Source organism: Pezoporus flaviventris, unplaced genomic scaffold (assembly GCF_033815535.1).
Source record: "Pezoporus flaviventris isolate CSIRO_AGI_PZ_B2104156 unplaced genomic scaffold, CSIRO_AGI_Pfla_v1 ptg000070l, whole genome shotgun sequence".
NCBI lineage: Eukaryota > Metazoa > Chordata > Aves > Psittaciformes > Psittacidae > Pezoporus > Pezoporus flaviventris.
The window spans coordinates 5,668,766-5,681,560 of NW_026892618.1; the positions used below are offsets into that span (position 1 = coordinate 5,668,766).

Consider the following 12,795-nt stretch of genomic DNA (forward strand, 5'->3'; position numbering starts at 1 on the left):
TTCCATACACAGGTGCATCATTTAAACTGTACATACTTCAAACGTTCACATCTCACTTGTTCGCATCTCTTCCTCTGCTGCTAGAAAGGCAGAATACAAATGCTCCATTGCAGGCAGGCATAACCATCTATTAGGGTATGGCCAAGTTACGTGTTCTATCAATGTGTAAGTACCACATGTACAGTTCTTAGCATACAGCCAACAAGGTCAGGGAGTCCTCATTAAAAAGTAGTAATAAATTTAAGTATTGTTTCTGGTTGGTTTGACTTTAAAAAAAAAAACGCACATATTTAACAATTCTCTTCTTGCATTCTTCCGTATCTGACAGAAAATGCAATTAGTCTCTTGTATACTATCTCCAAGAGTAAGAGAGAGATTACAACTACACCACATATTAAGCTAAATGCCCAGCGTGGTCCCAGATGAGTGTATATTTGGCTTACAAAAACAGGCCCAAGTATTCGTGCTCCACTTCCAGAGGCAGTTAACCATCCCATGTAGACACCCTACAGAAGATCAAAAGCTTACGTTAGTGATACAGGAATTATTGGGCTGCCCACCAATTGCCACCAGTTATCCTAACTGGAAAATTTAGAAGTGTTTAAGCAACTGCTTCTCTTTGTTAACTCATGAAGATACTGAGTACTTTGTTTCCAAGAGTACTGCTCAGCTTCTTTTAAGCATTAATTCAGATTCCACTGAGCTACATGCACTATAGCTTAAAGCATTTAGTTTCTTACAGCAAAATATAACATACAAAAAAATGAGGTAACTGGTGAAGAAGGAAGAAAAATTTTTTTAAGCAGCAATATCAGTTTGCTATGTGTTTCACCACTGTAAAATATCAAAAACTGGAGGTATCACAATATTTCTAATCTTCATGTAATAAACTTAGTAAGAGGAACATTATTCTGTACTGATGTTCCAAATATATAATTGGTTGTTACAAAAATGGCTCTTCCAGAACAATCATGAAAGCCACAAGCTTTGGTCTTAGCTGTCCTGAAATTTCCACACTGTAGGATTGTAGTACAAGCCTTGCTTTTCAGTTCCTCTTGGGAGTTGCCTTGAGTTTTAATAAAGATTAGAGTCCTGAAAACTTCTACTCTGGTTGAAATATACAATTATTTGGCTGATGACAAAATGAATTTTAGCTAGATCCTTCATTCTAATAAAGAGGGTGCAAGTCTTGGAGAGAAAAGGAAATAAATTGTTCAGGCATCATGCTTACCTGAGGCTTTGGTCCTAGGATTTTTGAGTATAAAGTGTAGGACATGACATTACAAACAGGATAGCCCAATCCTATTAGTATGTCAGAGCTGATATACTGGGCCAGATAGATCATGGGAGTATTCAGACACCAGGACTGTGTGACAGGGCAGCCCACAGGTTCTACTGTGTGGTTGGAGGGAAGTGGCTTTGCTTGCAAACTCCAGAAAGGCATTAACATTTCAGTGGCAGCTGTTCTGGGAATGGAGTTATTCCTTATTTCTGCAAAAATAAGTTATGCACACCATTAAAAAAAAAAACAAACAAACAAACAAAAAAAAAAAACAACAAACCAACAAAAACCAAAATAATGAAAAGTTTTTTTAAAATCCCTCCCACATTCTGATGATAGTTTAGACTTGACAGTTTAGACTTGAATACCTTGCCACTGGATATTTGGTAGCTTTTTCCCCCAAGGCAGCAAGATAAAGAATCCAACCAAGACAATCAGTAAGCCTCCATGGAGTATGGCACGCTCACCAGTCCTATCAAACAATGAAATTACAATTAAATAGATCATTTAATTAAGGTAAAATTTATAAAGGATCTAACGAAATAGTCCATTGGTTTGTGGAAAAGATGCCTGGCCAAAACACCTGCAAGAAAAATTTAAAAATCACAGTAACCTGAAATCTGTTTTTCTTGTGATCCCAGGGTAAAAGGAAGGGGGTTATGTTAACAGAATAAAGAACAACCACAGCATCATGGCCACGTCAAAATTCAAAATATTTCATTATCATAGTGAACCCAAACTCATTAATGAGTAAAAGATCAGAGTGATACAGATTTGGCCCTCCCATAAAGCTTTTCACATTTAGCTAACATCAGGAAGAAAATTCCAAAAAGCTCCAACAACTTACTTTTTAGATAGCATTTTAACCACCATGAAAACAATAACGGATTCAATGCCAACCATGCTAAGGATTATTCCATTGTAGAAAACAGCTTCTTTCCTGGTCCAGGAATACATATCCATCGTCAGTGGAGTAGCTATACTAAAGTGACAGGACAAAATTACATTAACTTAAAAAAAAACCTTCTTTTATGCAGTTGTTTTCACACCTACGCTGTCCCAAACATCACATACAGCGGTAGAGAAGCCTTTCCTTCTGATGGGAATATCAGAAAGTACAGGCTAGTTATAAACTAATGCAGTCCTACATCATTTATTAAAACTAAACCCACCAGACAAAGTTCACAACTGTACCACACCAGCCATACTCTTATTTCTGACAGTTCATGAAAAGATAATGGAGTTAAAGCAAAGCAAGAGCAATAGAGATAGATAAAAACTAGGTCCTGTGAGTATAAAAATAGTAAACATCGAATACTGTTTCAGTTTTAGCAACTAATCAATCTCTAGGAACTGAATTTTCTAAAAATAATGCAATTAAGACAGAGACATATTGTTAAAAAAAAAAAAGAACCACATTAGAGCTTGAAAACCTCACAAAATAAATCTTACATCCTTCTAAGTATTTTATAAGTTAAAAAGACGATGTATACTTCAGTCTGAGGTAATGATAGTTATGTTTTACTTCTTTTCTTGCGCACGGAAAACTAGGAGTGAATAACATACCTCCTGAGGTAAAAAAAAACAGCCTTGTAAAACAGTGCAGCTGAGAATACAATTACATTTACAGTATCAAACAATTGTTCTAAACATTCCTGGAACTTTTGGAGCTAGTAAGAATCATACTAAGAAATTATCCAAAACTAAAATAAAAAGGTACTCAAGACAGTTTTCTCTGAAGATTTTTGGTAGCCCAAGTTAGGCTACTTTTTTTGGTTTTAAAACATTTAAAAAGCTGAGAATATGGGTCTGCATCCATTTCAAAAGCTTTTACATTGTTTCATGTACCACAAACTGCATGCTACGTATTTTTAGTTATTACTGACCTTTAATTCATTACTCTATATCAGTATATATCAATTCAATTGCACATGGTAATGGATTTCTATTCATGAAGAGTATGGTCAAGAAAATGAGTCTAACAGAAAAGCCTTTACATACATACTCAGTCTAAATACATTACATGGCAAAGTATTTTGAGAAAAAAATAGCCAAACTTACGTTTCAAAGACAGCAAACACAAACAAGATGACAAAGAAAAGAAAATTGATTGCTACCACAGCAACATGGTCAATGTTTCCTTCTGCATCCTGATCTGGAACATCACTTTCTGCAACAAAAGAATAATCTAAACTTTAAACTGATCTTTGTTTTCCACCATCACCAGTTACAAACAGTCATGATTTCTTTACTTTGTTAAGTATTTAACATGCAGGTTGGTAGGTGGCTAGGCAGTTATTGAGAATCTAAGGATAATGTTTTTAAATCAAAATGAAATTGTTGGAACTTCAACTCCTCTGACATGAAGGGAAAAATGATTTTCAAAATGGTTGTACCATCTGTTTTCCCACTGTAACGCTGGGACTGACAAGTCCTGAGTGACAGCAAAATAAGCAAACTTCTTTAAATATCTTAATGATGGAAGCCAAAACACTTTCTCTTCCTCTTGCAAGGTCAGAAGTACACAGTAGAATTCTCTGTTCTCTACACTATCACAGAGCCTCTGCTCCTCTAACTTGGGCATACGTTTTCATACACAAAACACCCACGTGTGGTGTGCACACAGTTCCCTTTTCAATCAGAAAACTAATACAATACCGAAACTGGTGACTTCCATCGGTTTTTAAAAAGGTTTAAAACAACCTTTTATTTACTTTTTTATTCTTTAAGTGAAAGGGATACTCACAAATGTTTTTGAACTGTGTACAAAAAGGGTACATATTGAACATAACTGTTGCACTATGTGGCAGTTACTGTACTTCAGTCTCACCAACCAAATTTAGCTATACAACTTTTAATAAGATGCCGTATGTGAAAGCTGCTATGCAATAACAATATTGCTCAGCATGATACAAAAGAAGAGAGAGGTACGAATGCAGAGTTGAAGTTACGGGAGATTTTTTTTTAATGTCCATACTCACTTAATCTTGTCTCTTGGAAGAGACAGTCCCAGGGTACCAGACAGCACTATGAACACACATGGACATAACATGGACATGAAGCAACTTCTGGACCAGTTAGAGACATATAGCCTATTTTCCACTTTAAGATCCCAATGCATCAAACTTTATAGTAGTTCTAAATGCTTGTATGTAATAAATTATAGTCACGGAGTAAGTTTTCAAGTAAATGTAGATACCTTCTCCTTCAAAACTGACACTCTTGCACTGCCGTCCCATGTCATCCACTTGATGCTCTCTAGAAGTTTAGAACTGTTTTCATTAACACACATATTTATTTGGTCTACTATTGTGTCAATTTTCTATTAAAATAATTCTAAATAGCATAATCTTATATTCTAATTACTCCCACTTCTTTTAAACATCATCTGTGTAGTTTACATTTGAGTGCAGTGAACACCATGATATTCAAGAAAGAAAATATTCTAGCAGGTTATCACATATCTGTGTGCATCTCTTCCCTCCCCTCACCGCCACCAATGGGATAGTGCATAAAAATCCCCCCTCAAGATTCTTAAAGGAAAGACATAGAAAATGAGAACCCTACAGACAAGCTAACCTTATTTCTCTGTAGAGAAAACACATACGCAAAAACCATCAACATAAAAAACCTATCAAGGCTAAGTGAATAATCTAGCAGCTCTAACTTTTTTCATCAGTTACATTCCAGCTGTAACATCACTTTGATTAATTTATGAGCTTAATGAAAAAGACAGGTATTAAAGAAGAAGAAACCCTGAAAAATAAATAACAGCTTCTAGTTTTAACACTCCATATTTCAATCTTACTACTTCTTCTGAGCAGTATATTGTTTGTTACAAGCCACCCACTAAAACAAGGTAGAATATTTCTTTTTTGACCTGATTACCTGAATATGGAAAAGAAGAGAACAATATTAATAACTCCTAAGAGAGCCGCAAATAAAACTGGTGCCGTATACATGTTCAGCTGAAGCTGAACTAATTTCCATGTTATTCCTTCTTCTCCAATAAGGGTAAAACATGTCTGAAAAACTTAAAAACACAATTGTATTAAGGAATTATTGAGAGTCATTATGAAAATCTGAGAAAAAAACAGAATAAACATAAAATTGTCAAGTAAAATTTAAACACTCTACCTGTTAAGCCTTTTATGTTTTGAGAATCCTACTCTAGATAAACTGATGGGTATCAGTGGGATCTCAACTAGCCAGAAAACTATTTGGTTACATACAAATACACTGTATAAATAACAGCATGACACTAAGAACTGGAACTGACTTCTGAGTGTACCAATGGTTAATTTTCTTGGCCATGTGCAGACAGCTGATCTCTTTTTCCTCTTCCTCCTACATGGAAAGCTTTGGTCCTGCGACTGAACTCTCCCACCCACTAAGGGCAAGCTAGAGAGAAAAAAAGTTGTGGGAGGTTTTTTAATTAAAATTTAAACTGGTGCTGAGAAAAAGATTTTAAGAATATTTGCTTACTACTGTTAGGAAGCAGACTGAGGGTCCCTGTCAAATTAGGAAAGGGAATTACCTAAACTTATACTCTATGCAAATCACACAAAGAAGGCAGAGTTTGTTCTTGTAGATCTTTTAATGCTCCATCAACAGTACTAGTAACAACCAGCTGGAGAAAAAACTTTCAGCCCTAAATGTTCACTTCATTATATTACCATACAGAGAGCACTTCAGTTCTACTAATTGCATAATCATAATCTCCAGCTATAGAACACAAGTAATCAGTGCAGGCTGTTCAGGACAAAACTGCTATTCTCTCTTTACAACACAAAGTAAGTCTAACACATTTCTCCATAAAGTAGACAAGAGTATCTGAGAAGCCACAATTACACCTGATTCCCAACATGGCTGCTGAGGTTTACTACTTCCAATGTCCAATTTCATCCTAAAAAGTATTAGAGGTGAGAAGAGATGCTTTACCTGGTCCTAATATAAAGCCAACCGCTTGACAGGCACTGGTATTGGCCATGGTACTTGTTCTTTCCGTAAGAGAAGTGGCACCTGCAATATATGATCGAACTACAGCCACATTTCCTTAAAAAAGAAAAACAAACAAACAAATAAGAAAGCATTCATACATATACAAAGTTATGTTCTTATTCTGAAATAATATAAAACCCAGCACTTCCTCTGGTATTTATACACAACTGCACAATTATAAAATTTTATTATAAAGTAATGTTGGCTGACTCCTTAAGTAATACAGTATCACTCACATAGTGGCAAACCTGGTACTAAAATACAACATTAACTACCTTACGCAAGACATAGGATTTAAGAATTTTCAGAAATGTAAATTGTGCTGTGGTTACCTGCTCCAAATCCCACCAGAGCACGTGCAGCCAACATGTAGTATCTGTTGTGTGAATGAGGAACACGGACGTAGGCATAAAGACAATTAGCAGCTACTGAAATAGCAGTAGAAATGACGAGAGGTTCTCTCCTTGGCCTGTAATTGGACCACAAGCCAAAGAGGGGAGAGGCAACCATTTGGCCAATGCTATATGAAGCTATAATCCAGCCCAAGAAACTCGCATCTGCTGTTGGATCAATCTGCAGAAACAAATTAATCAGTGCTATGGATAAAGTATTTCAGTATTTTATAAGATCAACAAAACTGTTTCAGAATCAATACCTGAACTATCTAAGACTCTCCACCATAATTCTGAGCATATATGGCACTATGCAATGCAGTGTCAAACCTAAGCTATTGTCAAATGAGTTGGTGTGTCTGCATGGCAATGTGCAGTGTCTAACTTAAACACACCGTTCCACCTCTCAGAGGCAGTTGTTTTCGTGCAGTATTTTGACTAGGGAAAATAAAGCTTGGCTGTCTTCAGCAATGCATAAACCCAGTAAAAATGCTTTGCTTCTGAGACTGGAAATGGCTTACTTGCAGCAAACTCAAAGTAGTTTCCATACAGCACTGCTGCTATTACAGACTGTAGACATAAACATAAGCAGTATAGTAAGCAGTTTACATGCCAGAAGCAAGGAATCACTGAAGTCATCTCTGCACATGCCTAAATCTTTCCTGATTTGTGAGGCTGTTGATGCATGTTCTTCTTCAAGAATTCAGCACCAGCCTCTAGGACCCTGCCCAGGATATGTTATTCCAAATTTGCATTTGAAACTGCCTTCTACAATTCCAGGGGCAGTAAAGTCCTAGCACAGATTAAATTAAGGTTTTAGACACCTTTTATGCTCCTTTTAACAAGGATGCAACAAAGAGGGAATAAAAAAAAACCAAACAAACTTAAAACACTATCGAGGAACAATGGCAATTCCCTGTTAAAAATATCAAGAAGGTCTGTGTGCAACAATCTGACATTTACAGAGCAACCGCTACCTTCAGCTTCCCTTTTTCTTTTTCCTTTTCAAAATGCAAACAAGTCTTCTGTATGTTTTAATACTATAAATGCATTCATATAAAGGGATTTCTATTGATTCACTGTCCAAGAAAACAGTGAAATTACACTGAAAAACATTTCTGGATTATGATGTACCTTTATCAATTCAGGAAATCAGCTGACAGATTTTACATGAAATAAGGAAAGCTGTCTAAATGGATGGTAAAATAAAAGTCTCTTATAACCACACACTTCCTTTTACTGTTTCTTTTCCTAAAGAAAATGCCAAGTTTTGAATTACATACTGAGAAGGAATTTTCTATTCTTATTAATTAAAAAAAAAAGATACAAACCTTTTGGAGATATGGCCACACAGACATAATTACAATTGAGAAACCTGCAATGCAGTAAAAACACAACTGAAGTTACTTTATTTGGCACGTTTATCACTAATTCCCTTTATTGAAACACCAATTACAGGTTCCTTCTGCTCTTAAAGTGCGTTATAGTCTAAAACTCTGCAGCAGTCTGTCATCTGAAAAAAAAAAAGTATTATATGCTTATTTTAAGGAGTGATAATTCCTCCTAACAGAAGAAACTATTTACAAAAGGACATTTTATAGGTGTGTACACACTAAACAGAAAGAGTTCCTATGGAAGGAATACTGAAATGCCAAGCAAACTGCATGGGATTTTTCCTCCCAGTGGAAAGACAACAAGGTCTCCAGAGTAAAAATTACTTCTTGATATACTGACATATTTATATTAATTTATAAAAGAAACTGTTAATTCATCAAATTAAAAAAATAATCATTGAAGTATGCTATTATTTTCAAGATAATTTCTAAGCCCGCAGAAAACCCCCAGAAAACAAAATCTACTGAAGCCATGTTTCCAGGGTCAGTTCTTTAGGAATGAGACAGTAGCATGTTCTGCAGTGGAGATGCAAAATCCCACAGGAGAGAATAAGCTCTCATACACATTGTGAAATATACACATTCCCACAAAGATCTTACATCTTAAGAACTCAGCATTATTTCTATTTTCGTTTCCTAGAGGATTCACTTTTAAATAAATAATAAAAGTGTGACCTTTGTGCTGTTTGGTTCTGCGCAATAATTTTTCTGTGCCACTACATTTTATTCCAAACTATTACAAAGCCATAACACAAAGATTTAATATACCATTTAGTTGTTACTTAACATACCTTACTAAATATAACTTTTTGTTTGATTTGCTAGTACTGTCTACTCTTCTGAAGAGTCAGAAAATGCATCTTTTTAAGGTTATAAAAAAACCAGTATCATTAAGGACACTATGTAGTTGAAATCTAGGAAACCCTGCAATTTTCAACCCAAAATACATTAAGAAAATAACATTGAAATCCACCTCTGTTTACTCACCTACACTACTGAGGAACATAGTAAGATACATAATCCAGATGGATCGCCACCTGCTCTTATAATGCTCTTGTGTTTCCACAACATCCCTGTTTTGAAAACAGAAGTCAAGAGAGAAAGAAATCATTATCAGATTCTCTTCTAGCTGTTCTTACAGCACACTGAAAACATTTTTCACAAATGTCTCAACACACTTGTATGAACTGTCATGCAGGAATAAGCTTCCATACAGCAATGAATAAAAAAAAAATATTTTAGAAGCAGGCTAATTTTTCACTGAAAAATACCAGATTGACAAATAATAAAAAAAAACCAATAGAAACACTGTCATGCACCACTGCATTCAAATGTTACACAAAGAGATCTTTATCTAAAGAGATCTTCAATTCTGCAACCTCTTTGTAGACACTTTGGAGCACCACATACACCATAGGCATGCTTTCAGAAGTGTGTTATAATCCATAAAACCCTAGACATCTTCTCAGAACTGTGACTTTAAAGCAAAAAAGCCCCCATCCTGAACCACTATCAATTAGACTAAATGGTACGGCCAGTCTATTCTTTTACATTGCATACTTATACACTGTAAAAACTGTGTGTAAAAGATATTGCTGAAGATTTTAAGGGCTGCAAAACAAAAGTCACAAACTTGGTGAGCAGTAAGTTATTTTCCTAAAATTCCTAAGCACCTTCCGAAATCCACAAAGTTTTTCAGAAGCAAGAACATTCATGGTTCTTCACTTCTTTTGAAGTATCCTAAATAAAATAATCTCTGTCCAAAAGATGCAGACCTAGGTTATGTATGCTTGAACATAGTTTTATGAACATGTTTGTATAGGTCCTACATAGACTTAGGCATATGTGCAATTTTAAAGCTAACAGACCATGATTTGTACGGAAATGCTTAGACAATTTAAGTGTTTTGGTTCAATTATACCTGAACCACATAAATGATGTTTCTAAATACAGTTCGCTCTCTTACTGCGCATCATGCTTGGAGAGAAGTCAGTCAAACACGTGGATATCCTATGTTTGGTTACTGCCAAGATTTTGGTTATATCAAGCGGTACGCACTATGTACGAGAACACTTCAGCAAAAACGGCGGCAGCGGCCACCCTCCGTGTGTAACATTTCAAGTCCTGTTGTTTTCCTGACAGGAGGGAAAAAGCCCCAGGCGACCACCTGCTGCCCACACAAGAAACGCACTATTACACACCGCGACTTCAGCACCACAGTAACCGAGTCTCGCCCTTATTACAAACTTCCCAAGCAAGTGCGGTTCGTTCCCGACAGCCGGAACCAGCCCCCGCCGTGGCAGCGGCCGCTCCAGGTCCAGGCTGACGACCCGCCGCCGCTCCGAGATTCCGGCAGGGCGCAGTGGGCTCAACTGTCCGGGCTACCGCAGCGGCCCGACCTGCCCTCCCTATGCCGGCTCCCGGGGAGGGCGGCTTGCCTCAGGTTTGGCCTTCCCTGGCTGAGTAAAGCGCCCACACCGGATGGAATGGGACTCGTCACACACAGGTGCTCCTCCAGTCACTCGCGGGGTGCCGCCTCACCACCTCAGAAAGGAAGGGCGCAGGATCGAATAAGCCCCTACCTGCCGCTGTCCTCCCCGTCCGCCTCTCCGGGACTCAGCAAAGGCTCCTGCCCCTCAGCAGCCACCTCCGGATCGAACACGGCGGCTGCCATACCGAGCTGCGGCCGCTTCCAAGACCCCCCCGGTGCTGCGATCCCCCTCACGGCCCGTCCCAGCCAACCTTCGCGGCGGCCTCCGCCGTCAGGGGGCGCTGCCGCCAACGGTGGGCGGGGGCGAGGCCGGGGCCGGGAGGGGTCGGTGTGCACTGGTCGCGCGCGCGCTTCCGCTGAGAGCCGTGCGTGCGTGCGTGCGAGCGTGCGTGCGTGCGTGCGTGCCCGCCCTCCCCCGCCCGCGCCTGGGGCTGGCCCCGCCCTTCTCCCTCTTCGTCTGTCTTCCCGCCCGCCCATGTGGTGCCCGGCGCCGGAACGCTGGTTCTCAGGTGAGTGACCTTCGTGGGGCGGTTCGTGTAGGAGGAGACGGGAAGGAAGGGAAAGGTGGCTGGCTACCAGCCTGCTCGGCTGTCCCCTGAGGGCGAGGAGGAGCTGTGCGCCGCCGGGGCTTCCCTCACGGCTTTGCCCAGTCCCGGGGGATGCTGCTGGTACGTCGCAGGCGCTGGCTGAGGTGGCCTTGCCCCGCGGCGAGTTACCGACCCCTGTCCTGGCTAGGGGGGACGCACTCCGTGTCCGGGGGGCCGCTGAGTCCCCGACGCGTTAACTGACTGTTAGGGGCGTGGCAGCCTGAGTGGGTTTCCCCAAGCATCCCGTGAGATATACGGGTGTCGGCGGGAAGCCGGCTGTTGAGCCCTGCACTTCGGACCGGGAGGTACTCGGGTTGGCACCCCAATCGCTCATAACTGAGCACAGGGCGGGTGGATTTAAAGGCGGGAGGTAGGCAGCGATTGGGAGCCGCTCAGCGGGCGGGCGGTGTAGCGCTTCAGGGTTAGGCCCCTTTGTTTATCCGCAGGTTCCTCTGTATCTGGCCTGTGAGATTGTTGTGGGGCTTGTTTCTGGCTTGTCAGCGTGACATTTTTGTGGTTTCTTGTCTTTCTTCTACTGAAAGACTGCTTTAAAAAAAACCGAAAAAATAAAGCATGACCTAACGTTAACTGGGAGAAAGGTTCTTAAGAAATAGTAATGGGGCAGGGAGTTTAAGGACTTGGCCTTCAAAAATAGGCATATCTTCTTTGCTTTTTCAGCTTGTTTGCTTGATGGGAGCTGAATGTTTGTATTCATGAATAGAAGTACTCTGGGCCTTTAATAAAGTCTTTATGTACTTTCCAGTGGTGTTTTTCTTGTAAGCAAAATGGCATTCATTGGGTAAAAAGGAACAGCTGACTTTTTATGTATTGAATTTTGGATGAATAATGTGTCTGTTTGTATGAAATAAGTCAACATGCCAAAAATGTGTAATTAATATGCAGCATGAGGATTCTGAAAGCAAAGCAAAACATGCTTTCTACAGCAAGGACGTAAGTATAGTTTATCTGTAGGTTTCCATGTCTTTATCTCTGGAAAATACTATATTAAAGTGCAGGGGGGTTTTAGTGCCACTTCTTAATGTGCCTTTATCTATTACAATTTCTATTCACAACTTTAAAGTTACGTAAAGCTTACAGCGTTAGCAGTATATTCATTAAATATTCATAACACAGGTACTGTATCTTGGGCTATGCAACTATGTGGGATCTTTATTAGGTCACTGTTTCCAGCTGGCCTGTCTTACAAAGGGATGGTGACGTGACACATGTGGAATCAAGTTGTGGAACAAACTCAGGTCTTATTCCAAAGCAAGCTCTGCTGATTCTTTTCTCAAGTTCACACTCTCGCTGCTAAAATACACTCTTTATTTCTACTGTGAAGTTGTAGAACTTCAGCCTCCAACAGCTGGGTTTGCCTTTTCTGACAGTGAAAGTATTTGTATTTGTCTTTCTATGTAGACACTGATGGGCAGTGACTGAGGCATGCCTGACCCTTTTGTTACTGAGATAAAAATAGGGCTCATCCTTCTGTTTTGTTTGTCTTGCTAATGTTTCTGAGAAGTTCCATACAACATACTTCATGTACTTGAAATATTATTTTTTGTTTGGTGTTTCCTGTACACTTTCCAGTAGTGGTGTAATCTTGAATATGGTTAATTGAAATATCCTGAATTACCTTGGAGTCTTT

The 12,795-nt window shown here is 39.2% G+C and overlaps 1 protein-coding gene across 2 annotated transcripts; it reads right to left on the bottom strand.

The window, feature by feature from the left end:
* Positions 1-274: 274 nt before the first annotated feature.
* On the bottom strand, positions 275-10,766 carry MFSD8 (major facilitator superfamily domain containing 8). Of its 2 annotated transcripts, XM_061472191.1 has the most exons (12): positions 10,652-10,766; positions 9,057-9,142; positions 8,007-8,050; positions 6,616-6,856; positions 6,224-6,337; positions 5,171-5,315; positions 4,482-4,540; positions 3,344-3,452; positions 2,130-2,264; positions 1,651-1,754; positions 1,232-1,491; positions 275-506 (listed from the first exon to the last, which is right to left on the bottom strand). In XM_061472191.1, the coding sequence occupies exons 1-12, from the start codon at positions 10,741-10,743 to the stop codon at positions 291-293; spliced, it is 1,605 nt and encodes a 534-aa protein (XP_061328175.1). In that variant the 5' UTR covers positions 10,744-10,766; the 3' UTR covers positions 275-290. The 2 variants fall into 2 exon arrangements, with proteins under 2 accessions (XP_061328175.1, XP_061328176.1); XM_061472192.1 differs by lacking the exon at positions 2,130-2,264.
* Between the last annotated feature and the right edge of the window lie 2,029 nt (positions 10,767-12,795).